General features: G+C 39.9%; 2 protein-coding genes across 2 annotated transcripts; both read left to right on the top strand.

The window, feature by feature from the left end:
- The first annotated feature begins 1901 nt into the window (after positions 1–1901).
- cenpa (histone H3-like centromeric protein A) lies at positions 1902–7151 on the top strand. Its single transcript, XM_079234836.1, has 4 exons — positions 1902–1980; positions 3960–4246; positions 5808–5882; positions 6707–7151. Exons 2-4 carry the CDS (start codon positions 3998–4000, stop codon positions 6833–6835), a joined length of 453 nt encoding a protein of 150 aa, XP_079090962.1. The 5' UTR covers positions 1902–1980; positions 3960–3997; the 3' UTR covers positions 6836–7151.
- A 7358-nt stretch (positions 7152–14509) lies between these two features.
- Positions 14510–23961, top strand: dcp2 (decapping mRNA 2). The gene is made up of 11 exons (XM_079235374.1): positions 14510–14646; positions 17063–17226; positions 17479–17633; positions 17998–18096; positions 18200–18352; positions 18790–18902; positions 19207–19311; positions 20280–20388; positions 21631–21711; positions 21941–21992; positions 22199–23961. The coding sequence occupies exons 1-11, from the start codon at positions 14579–14581 to the stop codon at positions 22327–22329; spliced, it is 1230 nt and encodes a 409-aa protein (XP_079091500.1). The 5' UTR covers positions 14510–14578; the 3' UTR covers positions 22330–23961.
- The last annotated feature ends 3893 nt before the right edge of the window (positions 23962–27854 follow it).

Here is a 27854-nt window from a genome sequence, read left to right as displayed (position 1 = left end):
AAGAATCCCAAACAATAGAAAGTTACCCCTGCTATCATTCCAAGATGGCCCGGTTCAGTCTGGGCGAACTGACCTCACTAAATGATCCACACGTTTAAGAATAATGCCTTCTAAATAAAATTTCCACCACAAACATCAGGAGGAAGACGACAGCTCCACAACTGCTGAGAGTTCTGGGAGAGGATGTGGACATGGTGGAGGAGTACAAGGTCCTGGGTGTCTCAAACGACAACACACTGAACTGGAAGACCAACATCAATGCTGTGTACAAGAAGGGATGAGTCAACTCTTTTTCTTGAGGAAACTTGGATCCTTCCATGTGTGCAGCAAGATGTTGGAGATGTTTTACCAGTCTGTTGTGGCCAGTGCACAGAATAAATCTGTCCTGAGAGAGTTTTCATTTGTCCAGACTCTACTGCAGCTCTTGATTTCCAAAGAATCACTAAGAGGTGATTTATTGATGTAAAAATATTCACGATTATGTTGAGAATACAGTTGGAATGAATGTACAACTGTGTTGGGAGCCTGTTCATGTTTGTGTGGGCGTTAATGAGAAAACGTTTCTGCTTAATTGAACCTGTCAACATCATCGTCATCAAATCCACCGTTCAAAATACATTACAATATACAAAATAGACATGCATTCACGTCACACATAAACTATACATGCAATATTCCTCTCGGGCTGAACAACGGAGAGGGAATGAGTCCATCAACACCATCACATCTTCAAAACAGGCACTAAAATAAAATCTATAAAAACTTCTGCTTCAAATACAAGGAGGGTTAAAAGAGATGTCATGCATAATACATCGTGTCATAGCTTTGACAACACATGTGCAGTAAAATGTGGTCTGCACTTCCTGAAAGGCTCACGAGATGGTACACAATCATAGACCGTGATTGATTGATTTCTCTGGTGTCTGGGAAAAGTGTCTAATAGTAGTTTTTTTATGAGTGAGAGTACAATTCTGCAATTTAATAAAAGATCATAAAAATGTCTTCCTATTTAAAAATGTTTCATTGTATATCAGCTGCCATCCATTCCAGCATCCCTTTCATTCAGTATAGGCCTTCACTGCGTTCCCAATCACATACTTTTAGTACATACTGAGCTGCCCTTACAAAGTGTGTGCTGTTGCATGCGGTATGCACACATTGGGAGATATTACTTCCTTTTAACATGGCACCTTGAACTTTGACCCTCTTGCTTGTATATATATATATATATATATATATATATATATATATATATATATATATATACATACATACAGCGCAGAGGATTGTGGGTCAGAATAGCTAGAAAAGCATGGTGGCTTACATTCTGCAAAATGCAACCAGATGCAGTCAGACATCCTATGTGGCTGCACAAAGTAGGACGTAAACATACTTCCTATATAGTGTGAATACAAACATATAAAATTACATGAATAATAATAATTATGGCAGCTAAACTTTCAAATCAAAGTGGAGAAGAGAGGAAGTGTTTTTTTTTCACGATTAAGGTTTGGACATACTGGAGTGCATACCAGATGTGATGTCTGTAACGTTCATGAACAAGTTGAGCATAATGTAATAATGAGATGTCGTAAGTATAATTCAGAGAGGAACGTATAAGGACAAAATTAAAAGATACAGTGTTTTAGTTAGTTTCTATTTATTTTTTCAACCTATACGTCGGTTTTTAACCTTTATATCAGCTGAAGCACATAAAGCCCCTGATGGTACACATCTCGGTACAGTGGGTGCCGCTACGCACCTATACGTTGGTTTGCGATTCGCCATTAAATCAGAGAAGAAGAAAAAGAAGCAGAAGCAGAAGAAGAAGAAGAGAGCAGCGGAAGCTGATTGGTTGAGCCACTGCAGCTTCGTTTGAATTTACGTTGGATGTTGTTGTGAGTGACTTGCTCGGCACAATTCAGTTCGGTTTCCAGTATATTATAGAACATTTATTCGGAGATATTCTTCAAGCCCACGGTACGTTTATAATAACTTTATTGGGTAGGAACGTTTTTAAAAAGAGTGAGTTAATAAGACGTTGTAGACGTAAACTAGCATTTCAAAGTTAGCCTATCGTGAAAGAGACTTACTTAACGTGGTAGCGTTAAATAAGTCTCGCAATAAACAGTAACGTTGTGACTGACTTGAAGTCGCTCCGTTTGTTCCTGTGACTTCCCAAACATTGTTTTAACCAATGCTCTTCTTCTTCAGCAAATGTATTTTCACGGTATGTTGATCTGTCCAGGATATTACAAATGAGGCTTCACGTTGAGGCCTCTTACTGTTGTTTTCAGTGTCCGGAATTAACCTTAATGTAACTATGGATGTTTTCTGATATCAGAGCGATGTGTGCATCATCCTGTACTTTACTTTATTTAGTTTTTCACTTCACCACATTCAGAGAGAAATGTGTTTGTGTAAGTGACCGCTTTAATAACATGTTTCTCAGATTACAAAATGTTATACCTATCTATTGAAATCTCCAAATATGGTGATGGGAGAAAAAAAAACTATATATATTAACAATTTAATTAACTATAAAATCAATTAAAGTACACAATAAATGTAATTGCAATCAATTACTAAGAACGTGTAATTACATTACCGTTACTAATCCAAACGTTGGTGATTACAAGTAAATAATTGGGTAAAAGCGCATATTTAGAATATTATAACATTCATTAAGGCTGGGTTGTACCAACATGGATTAATCATGCAGTTCTACTGAAGAACATGTAATACAAGTCTGACAGTAATCAGTGTTGTGAGGTTTACACTGCTGTTTTTAGGACTTTTCATCTCTGTTGCCCAGTTTAAAGCCTTTGTGTTGATAGTAATCAAATGTAATAAGTTACATCACTTTGAAGTAAGTTAAATAGTTACATTACTTATTACATTTTTATCAGTGTAGCGTGTAATCTGTTACACATAACATTTCAAAAGAAACCTTCCCTAACTGCTTATAGAACTGATGCATTTTACCACTGTAGATGTTTGAGGGTGTGCTAATTCCAAGTACTTATATATTATATATGTTGGGTAATTGAACCTGCAGCAGTAAAATGCAACATAAACATTAAAGCAGCAGTACTATTAAAAATATCATAGTAAAACTGACTTGTTCTGCAGAATTAGTTCATTTAGCTGATAACACTGATACTGTTCTTTTACTTCAGTAAGGTTTAGATGCAGGACCTCTACTTGTAGTGGAGTATTTCCACAGCGTGGTATTGCAAGTTCTTATTGTAATGTGCTGAACGCTCACAGCTAGCATCCAATCACAATCAAAATGTAAATGCTGCCACAGCATATAATTATTTCATTTATTTATTGTTTGACCATAATGTGTTTTAATCCAACATGGAGTCAGAGCAGATCACAATAAATCCAACTGTTTCATAAAAAATAAAAAACTGGTTCAGAAAATCTCACTTAATGGAGGCCACTATGATATACTTCTAGTAACTACTTTTAAATTTTTTTTTTTTTTACTCGGCCATAATGTCTTAAAAGCTAGCTATTATTTACCAACTATTTTATTGTGATCTTATATGTCACATGTGCTAAGCCTCCCAGAGAGCACAGACATATGAATAAATAGGATTTTAAAATGGCGTATGCAGTGCGTTCACACTGCATATTATGTGGATTTTTGCAAGAAAGGTCTGACTACTTTAACTTTACATAAACATTGCCTCTGGGTGCCTTGAGTCTGCTGGTAAAATCCTACTTATTTGTTCCTTGTTATTGTCCCTTGTGTGATGGCTAATTTGACATTTACGTCCTCCATGGAGAGAAGAATAATTTGAGTACAACTCCAACTTGATAAGGAAATCTAGTGTCTAACCATCATTAGTGTCTAAATTATTTGAAGTGTAACCAGTAAATGAGAATAATTAATGGGGTAACATGTTTCCATCTCCTATTAAGCTTGTGATGTTCTCAATCTTTCACAGTATTTTTCCTCTTGTGGTCCTCATCTTTGTTGGAGGCAATGCGTCACGATTTATCCAGCAACCGCCGGAAAGGGAAAACCCCTCAACATCGCCCCCCGTCGGTGGCTCCAGGAACCTCCGGTTCAACACCCCGACCCTCAAGACGTAGTGGAGCTCCAAGTGAGGGGCAGCCCCCTGTGTCTCCCAAGAAGAGAAGATTTCGACCAGGGACCAGGGCCTTAATGGAGATCCGCAAGTACCAGAAGAGCACTGATCTTCTGCTCAGGAAGGCACCGTTCTCTCGTCTAGTGAGTAAACCTTGAGAGCCTGGTAGCTGGACCAAGCTTAGGCTGCAGTCGAATAGTCCTTTCTGGTTAGGAACCTTCCTAACTGAGTAAAATGACCCGGAAGTATCTAAGTGGCCGCCATTATAAGTGCCGGTCGATTCTCGAAAGGAAAGGAGCTTCAATGCTTCCTAATTTAGCTCCTTTAGCCACTGGACCTGCCTTTATGAAAGGAACATTTAATGTGATGTTTCATTCGGCCGTTCACGAGAACAAACGATCATGACCGAGAAACGCAGATCATGTAAATAATCATTAGCATAACTTGGAAATACTTTCAATAATCTGTTAAACCTGCTGGCAAACTATGAACGTTACATTGCAGTTGCAGAAAATGTCTGTAAAGTGATCAAACTGCTGTATTTGATATTCTCTCTCTGGTGTTGTACTGCCGCCTCAGCCCTCAATCTTTTATTTGACTTCAGCTACAGAAGCTTTGATGAAAGAGTTAAACTGGACGAGTCTGACTCATGTTTCTGATTATGATCTTTTGAATCAACTATTTTGTTATATTACCATACAACACTATCAAGTAAACACTTCTAGGTCAAACTGAGTTGTGTGGTGTTTCATAAACTGTTGTCTGCATATTCTTATGATCAGATTATAATCTGCATGTAAACCATACAACATAAAGGGATATGAGACCTTATTAGTGTGAGAAGAGACAGTTTAGTAGCGTTGTACTCAGTGAAAAATACCTTGGTTTCACTTTCATATTCCTTCTTTCATTTCTATTCCAACCTCGTTAATAAAGTAATACTATGAACCGGGTTATTCATGTCGTCTGCATGACACAACACTGTAAGAACACATGGACGAAGTATCTAAAATGCGCTTTATTGTGGTCCGAGATGGACTACAACATTGTAGTTTCACCGCCGCACGTCACTAACATGCGCCTGCCGTTGCGTCATAATTACGTGGTTTAAAGGGGAGTCGGATTTAATAAACACTGTGGTTGTCTTTTCCTAACTCCTCATGAATTCTCCTTCCTATCTTTCCTTGACCCTGTGACGTTTTCATCAGAGGTCAAGGAAAAGTCGTTAGACTTTAGGAGGAAATTTTTGGACTATTCGACTGCAAGCTTAGTACAGTTTAAGATCAAAAACCCTAAACCACTATCATGGGCCTTCAGTAAAATCCAAGAATGTATGTAATTTTATTGAATCATAACGCATTCCCCACTCTATTATACGGAGATGTATTTGGGGGAGTTTTTCCTGATCCGATGTGAGGTCCCGGGACAGGGATGTCTTATGTGTACAGATTGTAAAGCCCTCTGAGGCAAATTTGTATTTGTGATGTTGGGCTATACAAAATAAATAATAATAATAATTGAATTTGGGCGACTCCTAGTTCCCAAAGCAGAAATAGCGCAGAGGTAATGTGCTTTTTTTTTTTTACGCATTCATATGGTTTGAGAATGCATGCAAAGCCTGAAGCTTCATTTTCTGCTGCTACTTGTGTTTCTCGAACCAGTGACTGCAGCCCTGGTTGATTATATCTTGATTCCTTGTCTCAGGTTCGTGAGGTGTGCCAGAGTTTTTCTGGTCAAGCTCTCCGGTGGCAGGTCTACGCTCTTCTGGCCCTGCAGGAGGTAAGCTGATGCCTCCACCACCAAGCTAACAAGCTGTCATTCCTCATTGGACAAATGTGGTGTTTACCTCTGGTTAGCTCTGGTTATACTTGAAACATCTCAGACACAATTCTGATTGAGGATTTCTCTCATAGATAAAAGTACAATATGGTTTCCTGCGTGGAACATATTCTTTCATTTGGGTCTGGTTTAGCCTGTTAGAAATTTCCAAGATGAGATTGTCTTTAGACGTTCATGACAATAACAATTTAGAGGAATACTTCACTTTTAAAATGACCATGTTACTTTGAATTCTTACTTTTCCTGACTCATAGCTTTTCTACTCTTACTGCATCGCTGCATCTCCGACAAAACACCTCCACTGTTGAATTTCCGCATGCATGCATGTTTTTCAACCCAACATATTTGAAACAGAGCACCTTATATTGTTAGCAAGAGCAGCAGGCTAGCGGACTGCCGAGGGCCGTCTGCTCCGCGCACAAGGTGTGTAAGCTCCTCCCTCTGAAATACATTAAATGATAGCATTTTTAAGAAAGACTTGCACTGAGCTGAAATTAAACTACATTGTGTTCTGTCACTACATCTTTCCAGATTCATTCACGTCTGCATCGGAATGAATATTCATAAAAATATACATGTGTGACCAATACTGTAACTCTTAGGTCATAGATAATGAACCCATGATTGTACGTTGGAATGACCATTTAGAGCAAAAACTAACAGCCACGTTCTAAACTCACTGAGTCACCCAATGAACAAGCCAACGCCGATTTCTTTGATTGACCATCATGAAGACCCGGTTTTCTTTCTCTTCGTCCTTCCAGGCTGCTGAGGCGTTTCTCATCATGTTATTCTCAGATGCAAATCTGTGTGCCATTCACGCCAAGCGGGTCACAGTGTTCCCCCGTGACATTCAGCTGGCCAGGAGGATTCGTGGGGTGGAGAAGCTGTAAAAACAACACAAGCCAGAATTCTCTGTACTTAAGTCTGTTCAGATTGCTATAATGCTGCAAACACTAGAAGTGTTTTCAATGTTTTCTCATTCTGTGCTACATTTTTGGAATTGTAATTTCTTGGGAAAAGAAAACCTTTTTTTAATATAATTTTCTTTGCCAGATCATCACAGGTTTTATGAAAAGTTTGCTTCAAGATTGATTTTTTTATAGGAAAATATTTCATGTTAAACTGTATTTTTATACATTGTTGAATAATCTACTGTTTTAGTTTGATCTTTGTGTTGATTTTTATATTATTGATGTGTACATATTGTTCCCCATTCCAGTACATTTATCTTGTTAATAAACTGCAATTTATTTTTCTGTTTACACGTTCAATCTCATTGCATCTCTTTGTTTGACATTACCGTCATGTTTTACCTATTGTGCCTGCCACTGACATTTTTTATTTCCTTTAGTGGACGTGTTTTCTGCCTCAGCACAAATCTGAAGTCATTTAAAAAAAATATATATATGTATATGAAAGAGAGAGTGGTTCCTTTATGTTTTTGAGAGTCAGCAGCAGTTATCTTAAAAAAAAAACAGTTCTGAGGGTTAACCGACGCAAACAGACATACTTCCAAATTCACTGAAACCCATCAAAACTAATGGAAAATGGCTCTTCATCACAGTTTTTACCTTTGGTGCAATTTGTATTCATATGGAGTAGCTCCATGTGCCCGGGGACTAAACATATTATGATAAGATGCTGGCTGTAGCTCAGAAACTTCCAGAAGCACAATCAAGCGTTTGGTATATGAACTCATAACAGGTTGGATATGAAATATTTGCACCTGTAAAACAGTATTTCATATGGAAGACATTTGACATACTCGTGATCCCCCGGCAGAGAGCCTCTGTGTTGGAGTCTGCTCTGGGGAAGGAGAGGGTTGCTTCTGTGACTGATTTGTTGGAAGGTACTGTCTGACTTTGTGCTTATGCACCAAGCCACAGTTGGAGTACCCGGGCTTCTTGGCGTCTGGATGGTGTCCAGGAGCTGGCGTAGACTGGGGACTTTATAGTAAAAACCAAGAGGGGGGTGATTGGGAGGAATGGCTTGCCTAATTCCAAACAAGATGCTTTGTTGCTGGATGTTCATGGATTAGCCATAACAAACACCATATTTGAGCATAGGTTGGTTGATAAGTGTACTTGGTACCAGAACACCGCAGGCCAAAGTGTGCCAACTGTGTTCATCAGGGAAAGAGAACCGCGGACCTGCACTGGGGATATTGTCAAGTGGTGGAAAGAGCACTTTGACAAACCAGACGTCCTCCATGGAGGAGGCCGAGTTTGAAGACTTCGTTGAGGTAGTCAAAAGCTCCTCGACAGCTATGTGCTAGGGGTGGATGGGATTTCCTTTTAGATGCTAAAGGCTCTGGACATTGTTGGTCTGTCTTGGCTCTTCAGTGTCGCATGGGAGTCGGGCACCATAGTGGTGGTTCCCTTTTTTTTTTTAAAGCAGTCCAGAGAGTGTGCTCCGAATATTGTGGTATCACATTATTCATCCTCCCCGGGAAAGTGTATTCCAACTAGGGTTGGGTACCGAGAACACGTCCGGTACCTACCGGACCGAAAAGCAACGCAGATTTCGGTGCTTCCTTCCGGTGCCTGAGCCAATTTAAATACTTTTTTTTTTACACTACTCTGTAAAGTTGCACGGTATATAGATACTAAAAAGGTAGCGCGGTTACCGCACATTAAAAACGATTATTAAAATAGCACGGACCAGCGCACACTCGCTGCTCTGCTCTCTGTCTGCCTGCACGCAGAGCGGGGCTCGAGGGGGCGGGGCTTCCAGCGCTCACACACACAGCGCGCACACAGAGATCGCTGGAGACACGAGCACGAGCTTTTGAACGTCCGTCCTCGGCTTTCTGGAACAAATCTCTCCAGTTGATATTAATGATGACGTGTAGTCCAGTAAAGCAGCAGTTTGTAGAATCCAACAGAGTCTGAGTTCTGTTGCACACGGTCCCATCAGAACACCTGATGCTTGTGTCTGTTCTTTTTTAAATATATATTTTTATAGTTTGAAGTTAAAAGGTTTGAAGCTGTAGTTTGAAGACAAGTGTTTTGTATGTACTTATTTACTTATATCTATAGTATACTTTAAACAGTTCATAATATTGTTCAATTTGAAGAAAAAAAATGGCCTTGGCATCCCTAATTCCAACAGGCTGGAAAGGAGGCTCCGACCTTAAAATCTAAAACCTTTGAATGCTTGTTTAGACCTCTAACATTAAATTATACAATATTGACATTTTCTAATGTATCAGTGCTATTCCCCTTGATCTAATGCTGTGAGTGTCTCCCTTCCCATTCTAGCCCTTATTGTGTAACATCTGTTAGTGTGTCAAACACTGAACACTAACCGCCTCTCTAGCACCAAAACATTAGAAAAGCAAAGCGGTTTCCATATAAATATCAACGAAACATAACCATTTGGTTAGACTGATTAATATACATATATCAGTGGTGGGCCGTCAGGGCCTTCTAAGCTGACCTGAACAGAATCACAAAGTTTCAATTTGAATTTAATTAATATATATATATATATATATATATATATATATATATATATATATATATATATATATATATACACACATTTTAATTAAAAGTTATAGCTATTTTATAATGTAATTGTTTTTCACAAATACACTACATGTATTATCATTATTTTTCCCTAATAGCTTATTTTCTCATTGCACAGCTCCTGTGTTGCTCAGGCACCAGACTCTGCAGAGCCTTCAGCCTGGTTGTCGCAGGCTGTTGCATGCAGCAGCGAGATTATTTATAGGCCAAATTTTGAGTCCACGCAGTTTGTCTTTTTTGTGTATTCCGTCTTCTATTATAATACGGGTAGATCAAATCAAGCATTCTGATTGGTTGAGAGTGAGTCACGATGTGTAGTTTATTCAGCCATAAAGTACTGTACAGCCTGTTTACATTTAGAGCGTTCCATATCAGTGCGCACTTAAAAATAACAGGTCAATTTAAATTGCGCGACCGTTAGTTGTCATTTCAAGCTTGACAGTTACCAACATGTTCGTGTAAACTTTGATATTGTAACGTCCGCAGTAACGACCCGCAGACGTTGGTTTCCTTAACTTGCAGGTGTATTGCTTGAGTGTTCACAGTATTGCAACGGGGCTCTTCGCTAACAGTAACGTTAGCTCAAACGGAACGGCTAACAAGCTCACTTAGCATCCCCCACACTAGCATAAAGAACGACAACACACACGCCACTTCCTCCCTAAAATGAGATGAGGAATGAAAAGAGTTTGACCACAAAATCATGATAATTTCCAGTGAGAGATAATTACGTCGGTAATTTCCCGACGCGAGGCAAGTTCTCTAAACATCATGGAGGAGAAAAATGACGGAGAAAAGACGGACAGAAGCAGCGAGAGCACTTCTTTACATCGGTGGCTGCGTGTCATCCTCAGCTCTTCTTCCAAGCTCTTCTTCCAACCTCTTCTTCCAACCGACAGTCAAAACTGCAGTCAGTTTTATAGTCCCGTATGTGCGTTCCGTACGTGTATGTCGGTTGCATAGCAACCGACATACACGTACGGAACTATTTTCTCTGTTGCTGAAATGCGATACACAAGGTTTGGTGGCTACAACTATTTTGTGCTGAAAGGGAGCTTACTATTACTATTTATAAAGCCGCAGGTACCCGTATTATAAAAGCAATAAGGTACTCGAGGCAGTACTGTGTCTACAATAATGTTTATTATTGCACGACACAGTACTGCCTCTCGTACCTTATTGCTTAAGTATAACTTACTCAAGCAACTAATACATAACAAAACCAATACAACTAAGATAAATATACACTTACATACATATATATTGTCTAACATTGGTGGGCCCGGGTCGATGCTGGGTGTGTACTACTCAACTGATAGCACGGTGCAGTATGGCGAGTGGTGTCACCAGACGTCCTGACACTGTGTTAGATGGATGGAAGTGGGTCCTACAACAACCTGGTTGTAGACCCATGGGCTTTTTTTTCTTCTGTAAAATATGACAATATTGGAAAGAACAATAGACTCATAAAACTAAAGTATAGTTATAGGTTCGTAATAGCGACTACCGGTGCATCATTTTATTCTTAAGGGGTCGGACCGGATGTACCTTCGTTGTTGGCGGTACCCGACACCATTGCCGGCTGAACGGAGGAAAAGGTGCAAAACACGCGGAAACTCTCACGTCCCGTTAATGTGACAAGGATGCTTGACGTTTGAGGAGCACTTCACTAATCAAGGTATAGTAACATGATCTGCTTTCATTAGTTGTATTACAAAGTTGGACATGAAGATGGCTACAGTTGTGTTATCCTGTTCTGTCCTGTGTCTCTCGCCCCTCCTGCTAAGTGTAACTAAAAGCTAGCTAACGTTACATTAGTACTGTGTTTCGGTAACGTTACCCGGGAAATGGCACACACAAGCCATTTGTGGAGGGATTTCTATCCTTAAAGCTAACTTAGCTAACGCTAGATGGCGGTAATGCAACAAAAACGATGCAAGCTGCCGTTAAACACAGAAGAAGAAGAAGAAGAAGAAGAAAAAGAAAAAGAAGAAGAAGACCTCACCGTAGCTTCCGGTCTTAAGTAGTGCATTCCGGTGTTACGGTTTAACAGGCGACCATGTTAACTGGCGACTTTCGGCCGAACGCGTCTCCTGTTGTCGTCGTTACGGCAGATGTTGAGAATACAAGAGAACACGTAGCTGTCCTCGTGAATGCCGCATTGTTTAATTATGCAGTTCAATGTCTAACCTTCGCGTCTAAAGTCTCTGGTCAAAACATACCGGACTAGACGTTGTTGAGTCTTTTCAGGGAAATAATCCACGCGAGTGAAAGCGTCGCTTGTTTATGTGTTGAAACAGGAAGTCAGCAAATTGCCTTTCCTTTGAAATAAAGTTGTTACAAATAACACATAATGACTGTGGAGTCTGTTTTGTGCAAATATCTGTCACGTAAATTAACTCTATAGTACACGAAAAAAAAAGAGAAAAAAGATATACGTTTAATTAACGGGATTCAAACTCATATCATTGGGTGGAAAAAGATCACAGGTCTTGCATTACCACTACACCAGGATAAATATTGTGGATTTTTTTTTGTGGATTTACAATCAAATCATCTACAACACAGTCAGCAGTCACATTTAAACGGCAGAGAGCCACCAGATCAACTTGCGACAAGGGTTGGGTACCAACACGTCCGGTACCTACCAGACCGAAAAGCAACGCAGATTTCGGTGCTTCCTTCCGGTGCCTGAGCCGATTTAAATATTTTTTTTAACCTACTCTGTAAAGTTGCACGGTATATAGATACTAAAAAGGTAGCGCGGTGCCCGCACGTTAAAAACGATTATTAAAATAGCGCGGATCAGAGCACACTCGCTGCTCTGCTCTCTGTCCGCTTGGATGCAGAGCGGGGCTCGAGGGGGCGGGGCTTCCAGCGCTCACACACACACACACACAGGGCGCGCACACAGAGATCGCTGGAGACACGAGCACGAGCTTTTGAACGTCCGTCCTTGGCTTGATGTAACACATCTCTCCAGTTGATATTAATGATGACGTGTAGTCCAGTAAAGCAGCAGTTTTAGGATCCAACAGTGTCTGAGTTCAGTTGCACACGGTCCCATCAGGCCACCTGATGCTTGTGTCTGTAGTATACTTTAAACAGTTAATAATATTGTTCAATTTGAAGAAAAAAAATTGCCTTGGCAATAAAAAAGTATCGGTTTAGGCACCGGTATCGTTTTAAAAGTATCGGTTTAGCACCGGTATCGGAAATAAACCCAAACGATACCCATCCCCACTTGCGACCAACTGCGACTCCATGGAGCATGTTGACGTGACCTGCGGAGCACTTTACAATATCTCTGCTTTCTCAAACTAATAGACAGCTGTTTAATATCAGACCATTTAAAACGTCTTTGTAGAACTACAAAACAGTTGAGTTCAGTTGAATTTAATAAGGGACACCTAAACCATGTGAATATATGACAAAGTCAATGTGGTCAAACACATTATGATGTGTATCATGAATTATATATGGTCATAAGTGTATGAATACCCAAACATTACACCCCTATGTGATCGTTTACCATCTGTTCAAAGATGGGCATTGGCCATATTAAGTTTGTCATATTCACATTAAGTGGTATAAATCACAGCCTTACAACGAACAAGAATGAAAAAAAAATTAACTCTTTGTATCAAATGTTATTCGTTCACCTTGAGTGTGCACCATGTTTACATATTGTGTTTTGATAATGTATTTCCCTTATTAAATTCAAGTGAACTCAACTGTTTCACATCTGTGTTCTTGGCTGGTTGAATTCTTAATTTTATGGCTCTGCTTTTCTTGTTCCCTTCTTTGCGTTATTGTCCACATTGTGTATTCTCATAACAACACCACAAAGATCTGCCTCATTAATTTGTAGTTCTACAAAGACGTTTTGAATGGTCTGATATTAAACAGCTGTCTATTAGTTTGAGAAAGCAGAGATATTGTAAAGTGCTCTGCAGGTCACGTCAACATGCTCCATGGAGTCGCAGTTGGTCGCAAGTTGATCTGGTGGCTCTCTGCCGTTTAAATGTGACTGCTGACTGTGTTGTAGATGATTTGATTGTAAATCCACAAGAAACTCTACTATGTCTATCCTGGTGTAGTGGTAATGCCACTGACCTCTGATCTTTTTCCACCCAATGATATGAGTTTGAATCCCGTTAATTAAACGTATATCTTTTGTCTCTTCTTTTTTCGTGTACTATAGAGTTAATTTACGTGACAGATATTTTCACAAAACAGACTCCACAGTCATTATGTGTTATTTGTAACAACTTTATTTCAAAGGAAAGGCAATTTGCTGACTTCCTGTTTCAACACATAAACAACAAGCGACGTTTCCACTCGCGTGGATAATTTCCCTGAAAAGACTCAACAACGTCTAGTCCGGTTTGTTTTGACCAGAGACTTTAGACGAGAAGGTTAGACAATAAACTGCAGAATTAAACAATGCGGCATTCACGAGGACAGCTACGTGTTCTCTTGTATTCTCAACATCTGCTGTAACGACGACAACAGGAGACGCGTTCGGCCGAAAGTCGCCAGTTAACATGGTCGCCTGTTAATCCGTAACACCGGTCACATCGGAGTTTTCGAGTTTCAGACTTGTAAATAGTGTTCAAGTCATATAGTCTATAAACTAATTATGAAACTCAGATTTTCTGGAAGCCCCACCAAATGCAACGTGTCCCTAAATAATATGGAAGGGCGTGAAAATTGAAATGCCGCTGAAAAGTTCGCCGTTGAATGGTTCATTAAACCCAAATGTAATTGATGTAATACTTTGATCCTCACACAACCTATTTTTCTTCATACGAACAGCTCTGTAATCATGCAACTACGTTGATGACGTGATCGGAAGGCACAGTGTCATCCATCCGGTTCCAGCTCTCCCACCATGTGACTTTACCGCCGCATAAACAACGGGAGTCCGTCCGGCCGCGTTGGAGGAGCGAGAGGAGTTTGTATTTGATCCTCGCCACTTTTCACGAGAGAAAGCAAAGCGGGGTTTCCGGCACAGTCTCCTAGATGCACCGAGGAGGACACGCGGATGTAGCGGGCTGCTCTTATGGCTTTAACACCCGAGTGCTCTGAGACTGAGTCGGGATGTTTTCAACCAACATGGAAACTAAAAGAGTGGATATCCCCACTGGCCTACTGGACGACCTTTGCAGGTATCTGAACGCTTAAATACAGACATTTGCCTCCGTCCTTTCTTCCGTCATTACGTTTTTAAGTGCAATCAGGAAAATGTGATTTACTGGTATTTTGTGAAAAGCAAACGAGACACTAGCGTCCTTTGTGGTGCATGACGTGTTTGTAACTGTGTTTGTTGATGCTGCTGTATTTGTTATATTATAAGTTTTCCATCATCTTTAACCGCTGACCCTGGGAGAAGGCACGGTTCACCTGGACAGGTCTCCAGAATATCACAGGGCTAAAACATGTTTAACAACACACAGTAGTCAGGACCATGAAGCACCTTTACAGTAACACACACTGTACATGTAAAGCCAGGTGGCAAGCTCCATACGTTTAGGCAAGAAGGAGCACATTTAAATCAAATACAGATACTTCACGTTGCGTCAGTCCTTTGTGTTCTCACTTTTGAGGGATTCAAGGATCATTTGTTATTATGTGACACAGGGATGCACAACGAAATTCAGTTGTAGCCCATGTTGTACTACATGTCAAACAAAACCAAAGCGGTAGTACATTCCTGTAGTGTTTTCTTTATTGTCATCATGAGGAATCTAAACGGCAGAAACAAAAACTATTCTCTGGGCAGATAATATGGCCGACATCTTTTCTATGCTTCCGGTCCCACAGCTCGAGGTGAGTGTGGGCAAAGGAGTATAGAGATAACTCGATGGAGCAACATGTTAGGTGCTCAGAGGAGCATGAAGCAAAATAAGTTTGACTTCAGGTGTTAAGTTTTGTTTATACATAGCGCGAGCCTCCGCAGACCGCGCGCGAGCTCCGAGTGTACGGAGGCGTCCTTCTTCTCCGAAACACCAGGGGGCGCACATAGAAAAGTACCATGAGGAATCAAACAAACATGAACCCAGAGATATGCCCACAGACTGTAGGTGGAACTGGCAAAAGTAATAACTAACCTCCAGGGATTGCTATTATCTGTAAATTAATATCCCATATTCATTTGTACAAGCCCTGTTAAGAAACAAGTCAAGTATTACATTCAAGACATCATGGTGTGTTATTCTGTAAACAATTTGCTTTGGCTGCAAAATGTTTACTCAAATTAAGATTTTAAAGTTGTATTGTTTCTAAAGCATGTAAGCAAAGTATAATTCCGGTCCAATCCTGTATATAAGAAGTGGACGTAGTCGTCGGGATGTCACCCATTAGTTTTTGGACTGCCGTTTTGAAGCCTTAAATTTGGCGATTTCGCTGTCGACATGTTGATTTTGCAACCAGTGAACACAAGTGACGATATCTGGACTGAAGAAGAGTGACAGAGACAGCTATACATCTTTGGTAGAGACCTGTCAATCACGATAAGCCCGCCCTAAAGCATACCCTGTTTCATGGTCTATTTGACTTGATACTAGAGATTGAGTCATTTTCTCATTGGCTCCTAATACAATCAAACTTCTTTTTGCAACCAGAGGAGTTGCTGGTTTAGTTGAGAGAATGCAAGTTAAGACACTTCTGCATAGGTTTCACTTGGCAGAACCGGAGGTTCCAATCCAGTCCCAATGTCCCCCAAAGAATTTAAACCCTGAACCCTCAGGGCCTTCACCTGGGGTACATCCCAAGGCTGCGGTCCAATAATCCTTTTTGCTGAGGAAGGTTCCTAACTCAGTGAAATGACCCGGAAGTATCTAAGTGATAAGAACCATGAAGAGCTGTTCGAATTCTCTAAATGCAAAGGAAAAGAGCTTCAATGCGTCCTTACTTGGCTCCTTTAGCATAGGAAACACTGGATCTTCTTTTACGAAAGGAAAGGAGATCATTCTGCCCCACAATTCCTTGCTGTGGCAATATTTAAAGTGAGTTGTGTAGTGTTTCATAAATATTGTATGCATAATCTTATGATCATATTATAATCTGCATATAAACCATATGAGACATTGTTAGTGTCAAACTAGTAATGGAGTAACTAGGGATAAGTATTGTTTGGATTGTATCACTCTTACTATTCTTCTTGGTTCTTTCTCATTACTAAATAATTGCTTTTTAATATATTATAATTTATAATACAAAGACTAAATTCAGAACAGGATTCGAATGTATTTATACTTTTGAAATAATTCAATATTGTTTCTCGAGCAGCAACAGTAATGTTTACAAGAACAAAGTTTGTGGCTTTTTACTCTCTTGCACTAACAGTAACACTCGTAGTTATGTTAGTAATCTTCACTTCTCTCTCTCTCTCTATCTATCTATCTATCTATCTATCTATCTATCTATCTATCTGCAATGTGATTATATCTCACATAATCGATCATAGATACTCTGGTCTTTGATCATTTTGGTACCCATCCTAGGAGTAACACTTGTGGGGGCTCATTTTTATAACCGAGGCCCTCTTTAATCTCTAATCCCATCTCTCCTGTGTCTCTCCAGCCGGTTCATCCTACACATCCCCAGTGAGGAGAGGGACAACGCTATCCGGGTGTGCTTCCAGATCGAGCTGGCCCACTGGTTCTACCTGGACTTCTGCATGCAGAACACCCCAGGAGCTCCTCACTGTGGGATAAGAGACTTCGCCAAAGCGGATATCCTTACATGTGATGTCAAATGACCTTTTATACTTTTTTAATTTTTAATACTTTTGTCCACTGTTCTGCACATATACCAAAGCATACCCTTCTTTTGAACCGTTAAATGCATCTTTTCCTCAGACTTTTTCTTGTTGTATTAACAACCACCCTAAAGAAATGATCAGAGATTCATCAGCAGTTTTGTTTTTTGTGGCTCCTTTCTCGGTTTATCCTCAGAACAGGAAGCCTGATGTGATGCTCGTGTTAGATTGTCACTAGACGCTGTTTTCCTTGACGGCTGCAAACTCTTCCATCACTGTCCGTTTCTGTTGCCTCATGGGGAGGATGTTCAGAAAATCCTTGAGCAGTGGAAGGAGTACAAGATGGGTGTTCCTACCTTTGGAGCAATCATTCTAGATGAAGCTCTGGAAAACGTGAGTTTACTTTCTCACACTCTGGTTTATATGTTCATGTTTTAGTACATTTTCATCTGGGATATCAACATTGAACTGACATCACCAAAAATAACTTGTGGATATACTTCATAATTGCTGAGATCTTGTTCCAAAATCTCAGCAAGTGGTTTGTATAACAAAAAGAATAAGACCCAGGTTGTAATGAACTAGAATTTTCCGAGAGACTAGAACATCACCAAATCTGTCCAATTAAATTAGGCTGTAAAAAAAAAGTGCACTTATAAACTATCCGTTACTTTTTGGATATTAACCGCACCGTCACCAGTGTCCACTTAAAATCACCACACGTGCTTCAGATAACTGGTGCACCTTTTCTCTTCAGGCACTGCTTGTTCAGGGATACCTTGCAAAGTCCGGCTGGGGCTTTCCAAAGGGGAAAGTTAATGAGGATGAAGCTCCTCATGACTGTGCAGTTCGTGAAGTGAGTCTCATGTTCTTTGCAGTTTGACTTTGACCAACTGAAAGGACTAAAACCCATGAATAGGTAATGCGTGCAGTTCATAGATCCAAATGCTGTTTTCCAGGTGTTGGAGGAGACGGGCTTTGACATCAAGAATCGCATCTGTAAAGACAGGTACTTGGAGCAGAAAATCACTGACCAGCTGGTGCGGCTCTACATCATACCAGGAGTGTCAAAGGATACCAAGTTCAACCCCAAAACCAGGAAAGAGATCAGGGTAGGAATTCACTTTTACTCGTTTTCTCATAACCTTTTCTAGCTTTAAAATTATTATTACATTTATTTTTTACAGTTAACACTGAAAACGACAAGGTAGTACAAAATGTAAACCGTACATTTTTACCTCTTTACTTAAGATTTCACTAAACTTATTTTTTGTGTGTTCCTATTTACAAAATGAACCAAAACACTGACAATGAGGAAGGTCTTGTGTAGAAGATAATGAGACTAAAAAGCAATCTGGTTTAAATTGAAATCAAAACTATTGCCTATCTTGTTTACAAGATGTTCAGCCATTGCTGATCTATAAGAGTGCATCTTTGGGCGGATGGGAAAAACTACACTGAATGGAAATTCTATTGACTCCTCCAGCCCATAACGTATTCATGAAGTCACACTCAAATGTTTCAAAGTATTGTTCTTCTTTTCTTGTAGAACATTGAATGGTTTCCTATTGAGAAGCTGCCATGTCACAGGAATGACATGACCCCAAAGTCTAAACTTGGACTTGCCCCCAACAGGTTTTTCATGGCCATTCCATTCATAAGGTGCGTGTGTGGAAGGTTGCAATTCATTCAGGACATGGTTAGCCTAGCTCAGCTAAAGACTAGCTCTGTCCAAAATTCCCCAGCATCTCTAAAGATCCCTATATAATGTATTGTATCTTCTTTGTTTAATCTGAAGTGTGTGTGTGTGTGTGTGTGTGTGTGTGTGTGTGTGTGTGTGTGTGTGTGTGTGTGTGTGTGTGTGTGTGTGCGCGCGCGCGCGCCTAGGTTTTAAAATAATAAGAAAAATACTGTCAAATGGTTTTAATATAGTAACTGACGGCTCACTTCTCACTCCTCTGTACAGACCGCTGCGAGAGTGGATCAGCCGACTGAAAGGCGAGTCCACAGACAGCGATGAGGACTTTGCAAACAGCGGTACCACTCCAGGCAAACCTTCAGACAACATTCGGTAAAGACACTTCACCAGAGCTCTTTGGAACTCACTGTTACTCAAGAGTCGGTTCTCAAGTGACAGCCAGAGGTCCCTTTTTTTTATGGATAAAGGCCTTAGAGAAACAAAAGGTACCTCGGTTTCATCACTGTCACAAAGAGGATCACACACACTTTGGTTTTTGTTCACACTGTGGCTCAGTGGTAGAGCAAGGCCGCCCTTTAATCAGAGGATCAGCGGTTCAATACCCGGCTTCGCTAGTCCATGTTGATGTCTCTTTGGGCAAAACCCCAAATGCTCTATGAATGGCTGCTAATATACTGCGATTACTACGCTCATATTTTATTTATATATATATATATATATATATTTATATATATATAGAACAAATATGATTACTACAGTAGCAGTGGATATAATAGAATAATAAAAGCAGTAATGGTCCGATAGTGTCTTTGCTGCATATTTTCTCGTGGGTTCAGATGTAAAAGGTCCGCTTTGGTTTCTTCGAACATGTGAACTCCCAGTCTGGCTGCTGGTATATTTTTGGAATGTCGGGTCATGATGGGTACCTTTTTTTTTTTTTTTTTGCTGCTCATACAGTTCACTCACAACTCAACAACAGCACAACCATCACTGTGAATAAATCACATGGCATTTATATATTTTCTTTCTCAATATATATGCCTTTACATTGACAATATAATCATGTTTTGAGTGGAGTTTTTCTTTTATCTAAGTTCCTGTCCTGAGCTGCTTGGTTTGAATTTTCAGCCCACAAACTCAGCTCATTAATCTGGGCCCTTGTAATATGAAGAGGGTTTAGGGTCAGCGAGGTAACTTCAGGGTGAACTCTTGGTGTTCAGTCCTACGACGGAGGTTCACTTCTTACCGAAGTAGATCACCATGGTAACTAATCTACTAAGAAGCAGATTATGTTGGAGATCAATTTGTATAATTCGTTTTTTTTTTCTTCCGTCTTTTAGGTCAAAATCGCGCCGCCTCACAAGTACTGATGCATTTTCAGGAGACAGCTGGGCAAAACACAAGCAGCAGAAGACTCAGGAGCAGCTGACCCAGTATGAGCTGACCCAGGTTAGAAATATAGGATTACTCTGCAACAGTTAACCATTAGGCTACATGACACAAACCGTTGTTATTATTAACAGCAATTATGGTGGACCTGAGGGACACATTTCAGAAAATGACATTTCAAGAAACACAACATTTAAAAAAAAAAAAAATGGCATTTAGCAAACGCAACATTTTAACAAATGCAACGTCGAGTAACTTCTGTCATTGATGATTTTTCAACATTTAGCCCCTTACTAACTTCCAGATCAAAAGTATTGGTTGCTTCACTTACAACAGTCGGTTAAAATAATGAAAATAAATCTTTCTTTTTAATATAATTTAAAACTTCATCAAAACATTTTTAAAAACGAGTCAAACAATATCTCCACTTGTCCTCTCCTTATTGCTGTAGTTAGGTGTCGGTAGGTGTCAGTAGTTGTCACAGGAGTGCCATGACTTGTCAGAGACTTGCCACCAGTCAGAGAAGTGCCACTACTCGTCACAGGAGTGCCAGTAGTTGTCACAGGAGTGCCACGACTAGTCAGAGACGTGCCACAGTCCTGACACCTGACTGACGCTTGCCACACGCTTGCCACTGTGGTACCAGTGCCACAAGGAGCCTTTGCATAAAATCCTTTGTAGGGCAGCTGAGCTTGCCTTTTGAGATTAGGTGAGCTGTTCAGACACCCAGAGGGAGCTCAGAGTAATGCCGCTGCTCCTTTGCGTCGAAACAGGCCAGCTGAGTTGGTTCAGGTATCTGATCAGGATACCCCCCATGGGCGCCTCCCTTCAAATGTTTTCTGGGCATGTCCAACTGGTTGGAGACCCTTTGAGTAGGCCCAGAACACGATGGAGGGCTCATCTGGCCTGAGATCGACTCTGAAACCCCCAAGTGGAGGACACAGTACTACTACCCTCTTGCTCATATATCAAGAGTGGGTGTCAGAATAACCAGAAAAGCATCCTGGCTTGCACACAGGACATCCTTGTATTCTTGGCATACAGCATTTTAAATACTATGCATTTGGACATACTCAATATTTTCTTGCATACTAAATAGTATGGTTATTGAAACGCACCCTATGAGTTGATGAGGGCTGCTTTAACACACTGTTATATTTGATCTTTGAGACGAGGGACGGGAGCTTGTGATTTGAATTTTGGGTTGAGTGCAGGTCAGCCTGCTTTGCTGATAATGCCTTGAAATGGGACATAATGGTTGCTACATCACAGTAACCTCATAACTTGTCTTTTGCTCTGTAGAACCCAAATTTGAAAAGCAATGGTAAGAAATGTCAGGACTCATCTCATGGAGCCAACAACCAGCAGGTGAAAACCATATTGGTAAGTGTAAAACCACATGTGTTTCTGATTGTTGTTTTTAGTATAGGACCACGTGATTTCTTTTTTTTTATTAAAACAAATGTTTAAACTGTAACACTCAAAAAAGTTCACTTGAAATTCATTAGACCTTTTGCCAGTGGACCAGTTTTAAAGCAGTATGTAGAATTTGAAAATGATCTACTTTTGCATGGTGCTGTACTGTTAGTCATGGTTGGTACAATTTCTACAGAAAGAAGATAAAAGACTTCAACCCAGAAGACTGCAAGACAGTTTTGAGAGAGGTATGGGACGTTCAGTTTTAATATCCTGGGGAAGACTGTCAAGTCAAGAATTGTATAAATGACTGAATCATTTCTTGCATCATGATTACGACTATTTTCCTTCACATAATGTTTGTACAGTTACCATAATAACTTGAGCCTGCACCCACTTTGCTCAGCAACATCCCCCACAAACGAGACGTGTAAATGCACAATTCTCTTCACAGATGTGGCTCCATGCAGCTCAAACGGTCACCAGACAGTCTGCAGCAGAGACTCCGAGGACCTGCTGTCCTCCAAGGCTTTCCTCAATTTCAAGTTTGACAGAGACGCCATCATGAAATGCTTTGACTACTAACATGGCTGATGAGGAACCGTGCCTCTCCTGTAACAGCAGGGAACTATGGCCTCAGAGACTATTTACCTTGTATACTAGGCAAGGATGTTACTGAACATGTCCTTTTCCTTCTTTGCCTGCTCATGAGCACACATTTTCAGTGGGGAGTTGCTCATCTGTCACTGAACACATCCAATAAGCTTCACAGGAGTGGTTTGCCTTTGCTGCCTAACTTTTCAGACTGTAGAAGGTATGGTAACCTAACAGCGTCTTCCATCTGTCTGAGGCGGAATCCTAACGGTAGTCGAAATTCAATATGCAGGAGACAACACAAACCACAAGAAGAGGACTGTCGTTTAAAAGCAAGAGATCAAAGATTTTGAGAACATAATGGATTTTAAGCACATATGAGGTGACTAAAACATTATTAAAAACTATTAGTTGTGGTACCTCAGTGAATTTGGCCAGTGAATCAATGTTACATTTTGTTTATGTACTGATTTTAAGATGTAATAACTTAAGTGTTGTTCATTTCCTTCATTCTTCCTATTGAGTCCTAAAAATGTTTGGAAAACTTAAAGGTGGGTAATAATAGTATTATCGGCTTTATGTATTTACAGTGTTGTTGGCTTTATTACCATAATTACTTTAGATTTTATGTAGGAATGTAGTTTTGTAATGGGATAATGACTTGGGGAATGAAGAACAAACGGTCTTTGCAAGTTGAATGTCATTAAATTCATGTTCTGCTGTATTTAATTCTATGGCTGCCAATATTAGGGTTAAATCATTAGATGTTTGGAAATCAATCATTAAGGCCAGACAAATCACTGAAATAACAATTGAATGAAACTTTGAATTTAAATTATGTCCTGATGTCCTAAACTTGTCCCTAATGAAAATTAACATTTCCATAATGACAGGATGTTTGCATGTCTCTACATCTCTACGAAAATGGCTGATTCTCCCATTTATTTTTCTTATTGCTCAGGATCACACTGAAACAATGCTCAGTGTAGTATTCATTTCAAATTAAATTTTTGGAGTAATTGTGCATTTTCACACCATATGTCGAAATTGGATTTTAACATTAAAATGTTCCTTTTTAAAATTAAAATTACTTTTCAATTTGATTAAATAGTTTAATTGGAAAGTTTTTAGACAGTTATTTTCCAGGCATTGACCCACACCCCACTTGTTTGCCTGTCCTAACGTTTCACAGGTTTACATTGCTGTTGAGGTTTTAGACCAGAATGTTCCAATCATATCCTTCATGGTCACCCCTTAGCTTCTATAGTGTTTGGCTGGTATGGAAACTTGCACACTCTTAGGGCTTTGGGGCATGATGGACGACCATTGTGTTAGACTACTGTGAACAGTTCTTCTCTCAACCAATGACAAAATACAAATGACTGACAAATGCCCACATTAAGGGATTTCTGGCCACTATAGCTGAAAAACAGACTAAGATGTGTTTCAAGTTCGACCCACAGTCTTGCCATTTATATTTTCTGCATATACATGTGAGATGTCTTTTTGTGATTCTCACTGGGGTTTCTTTGTTATTCATTGTACAGATGCCGATCTCAAGTTGTCCATTGGCATTAATCGTGTTTTGACTTAATGTGACTTAATAAAGTAGTTTTTTTTCCCACTTGTGGCTGTTTTGCTTGTTAACATGACTTTTGAATACTATATCAAACATTTTGATGTATTTTCTCCTGGAGAAAGACTCCGATTGTGGGATAGTACATTGTCTAGGTTTGTGTTTTTGATTAACTTAATGTATTACATTCCATTACAAACCAAACAGGGAAAGAAGTGAACAGAAGTCAAATGTGTTATGAGTTTAGTTGCATACATATTTCAAAGAAAGGCTCTATAGAAAGAATAAACACTTGGAATAATATTTTGCTGCACAAACGTGTGGCCAGAGGATTGTAATGTGTTCTGTCAATGATCTCAACTCATACTGACATTGACAGGGTATAATGAAAGGTCACTGTATTATGATAGCCCCCAGTGAGAGCATATCACTTGACAGGACTTTTTCTGAGGGGTACACAAAATCACAACATGTATCTGACATTGCAAAACAAAGCTCACTGCCACAGCAGTTACATAGCATTTTTTAAGTTTCCATTAATAAAAATATGTAATTATTCCTGCTATATACGAGTTTACTTCTTCAGTGTATTTTGTTTTTACACAATTGGGTGTTTCAGAGAATGTAACGAACATCACATTTTGTACAGGAAATATTGATAAGTGATGAAATAAGAAAAACAAAATTTAGGAGACAGGATGAGACAAGCCACAATCCTGCAAATGAGATAAGCCACAGTGCTCATGCAGGTCAGCTCCAGCCTCGGTGCCTACGCCAGCGCTGGCATCTACAGTGTTCTCCCGGGCTAACGCTCTGGATGAACGACTGTTGTGTGAGGTCATGAGTGTCCCCTGATTCAAGTGACATAATCCACGATTGGTCTGGTCCACCAGAGAGGTAACAAGGAGATGGCGGAGGCCATGTTATGTCAGTGTGTTTCACATTCAGTTTGTTTGTTTGTTATCACTGCTGCTTGGTTGAGTAAATTAAATTCACCCATTGAATAACAGTTTCCCCAAACCCAAATCTATAAATGCCAGGTGTCCCCAAAAATGGGGGCAGAATTCTTCATCAGGAGGTCTTCCTCACTCTCCATGTCCTCTTACTCCCATGAATCGATACCAAAGCCACTGATGTGACATAGCAAAAAAACCTGCAAAGCCTGGCCTTTCAAGAGCATACAAGTCCATGTTACATGTTTATAACACAACCATAAATATGAATCATATGACTCGAAAGTGACTCGAAAGAGCTCCCCAGGTTATGAAAATATATATTTTTATATCCCTAGCTTGATGCCACACATGATTGGCGCACCTTTCTGGAAAGCTTACGACCTACGGAATCCGCCAAAACCAGTCAGACAAAGCCTCAGCAAGATATCAACCACATTACATTTTTTTTTCAGCCAAAAAACTGAAATATGACTTACTTATGGAAGAAACGATACTTGCTTGGTATGTATTGGTGCATCTGCTTGAGCTGAGATCCTCCTGTTGTGGAACCAGAGGCATCCAGGATGAAAGTTAGGGCATTTTTGCTTTCAGCGGACCTAAACCTATGGCTAAAAATATTTAACTTCACAAAGTCAAACTCTGCAGAGATACTGTTAACATAGTGCTATTTTATAGTTGAAAAAAAAAAGCGATGTGCATAACTAAAAAGAGGAAATACATCCTGGAAGTTTTCTTTCCTGTGTTCTATCATCAACCAATACACCAGTAACACATATACTGCTATATGAACCTCTTAACTGGTCACAAGTGTTTTCTGTATATTATACCTTCTGAAATTATTCAAATAGCCCTTGTGGTTGAGGAGATATTCTGTAAGAAAAAGGTAATTAGACCGCACTTGTGTAGAGCTTTTCTAGTCTTCCGACCACTTAAAGCACTTTAACACATGTCACCATTCACCCATTCATACACTGATGGCTGTGGCTAAGGTGCCACCTGCCCATCAGGAGTAACTAACATTCACACGCACATTTGTCTTGCCCAAGGACACATGGGCATGGTCAAGCGGAGCCAGGGATCTAGCCGCTTTGATTGAAGGACCGTGCTCACCACTGAGCCAGTCGCCCACACTATGACTCTTACTTAATCTGTATGTATTAAGCGTGGTAGAATAGGTTCCAGCCTCATTGTCAAAATCTTTGTTAGTTTTTTGCAGTCCACATTAATTTAAAATCAGAGGTCTTTAATTTCCTGGGTCGGTGGTGTCTATCTTTAACAATTAAAGAAATCCGAGCATCATTGTATGTTTTTGGTAGCGCTCCCGATGAAAATTATTCTCTATTATTTATCGACATCCTTCTTATAATATTCTGAGGGAATTTCCCAGGCTTCATTAAACAGCCGGGGAACCGTTACTCTCAGAGAATAAAGTCAAGTGTAACTTTTTCTGTTTGTTTTTTTTCTTCCATGAGTCAATAGACATGGGATTTGCTGCTGGGTTTGGTTCACCAGATCCTTTCTTATTAAAAAGGAATCTATCCTGGAGTGAGATTTGGGACTATGAGACTATATTCCATTTCTCTTAGGTTGAGAGGCCTCCATATATCTGCCAATCCAAGGTCCTTCATCAATAATTTAATTGCCATTCTGTCATATTAAATAAAGGAGTAGTTTTGTCTAGGCCCCATCCAAAACATGTTCAATGTTCAGTTTATTTATATTTTTTGTCTCATGGCCTTGTTGACTTTGACGACTAATAGTATGTTTAAACCAGAAGGATGAGTTTAGCATGATGCTAAAATAAACTATAAATGCTTTTATTATACAGAGTTGTATGTGCAGTGATAATGAAAAGTTACCTGTAAGTTTATTTGTAGATTCAAGGTGTTGAGTCACAAGATGCCGCTAGGCAGGCTAGGGTGGGGCAGTGCCAGAGAACTGAAAAACAGGCACAATCAGAAGGTTTAAATAGGTGAAGGTTTATTTTCCCATACCACAGGCAATTAAGGTAATTCCGTTAAGTCCAAAATCAAAAGTCCATCAACAAACATAAAGCGTCCCGGAGGAGAAAAGGGGTTCCTTAAACAAACTCAAAATCAAAACATCAAAGTCCAGGTTACGTGGGTCTTCCTCTTCGTAGTCCTTTTGTCTCTTTCGTAGTCCTTTTGTCTCCTTCGTAGTCCTTTTGTCTCCTTCGTAGTCCTTTTGTCTCCTTCGTAGTCCTTTTGTCTCCTTCGTAGTCCTTTTGTCTCCTTTCAGCCGTGTAGGTGTCCGTTCCCGTACTGCTTCTTCAGCTCCTCTCTCCTCTGCCCTTTATGAAGCTTCCCAGCCCTGCCTGAATTAGGTGCCTTAAGCACCTGCAGCTGGGTGAGTGATGAGGCAGCCTGGGAGATGCAGTGTAGGTCACGGTGGCCATTTTGTGGTGTGGCTGCCGATCATGGGTGGGAATATAGCGCTCCTCCATTACCTGTCCCCTTGTGATGCCACAAAGGGTTTTAAACAAATAATTATTAAACTATTATTGCAGGTCAAATACTACAGCTAATGTACATCATTTATTTGTGAGTAAACCTTTTTTTCAGGTTGCATGCATGGTTCCACTTCAAACTTTGTTCTCTGCAGACGGCACACAAGCTCTGAGTATGCACAGAGGCGTTTAATCTCTATGCACTGCAATATTCTGCAAAACAAACAAAAAGTACTGTGCTGTGAGGAATCAAAAAGACAATGAGTGTAACAAAGAGATATGTCCACAGACTTAGATGTAACTGGCAAAAGCCATAAACTAACCTACACAAGGATTGTTATTAAATGAATATATCCTATTCATGGACTATGCTGTATTGCCTTTGTGCAACCCTTGTTAAGTATAGTTTCCAATCCCAATGTCCCCTAAAGATTTAAATCTTGGACCCTCAGAGACTTAAGTGGCGTCACCTGGAAAAACGCCTAGAAGACGTTCAAATCAGGGAATAAAAAATGTA

This window comes from Taurulus bubalis (assembly GCF_910589615.1).
Source record: "Taurulus bubalis genome assembly, chromosome: 19".
NCBI classification, from domain to species: Eukaryota; Metazoa; Chordata; class Actinopteri; order Perciformes; family Cottidae; genus Taurulus; species Taurulus bubalis.
Note: the sequence above shows the minus strand (reverse complement) of the source record. Positions and strands in the feature narration are given on the sequence as shown.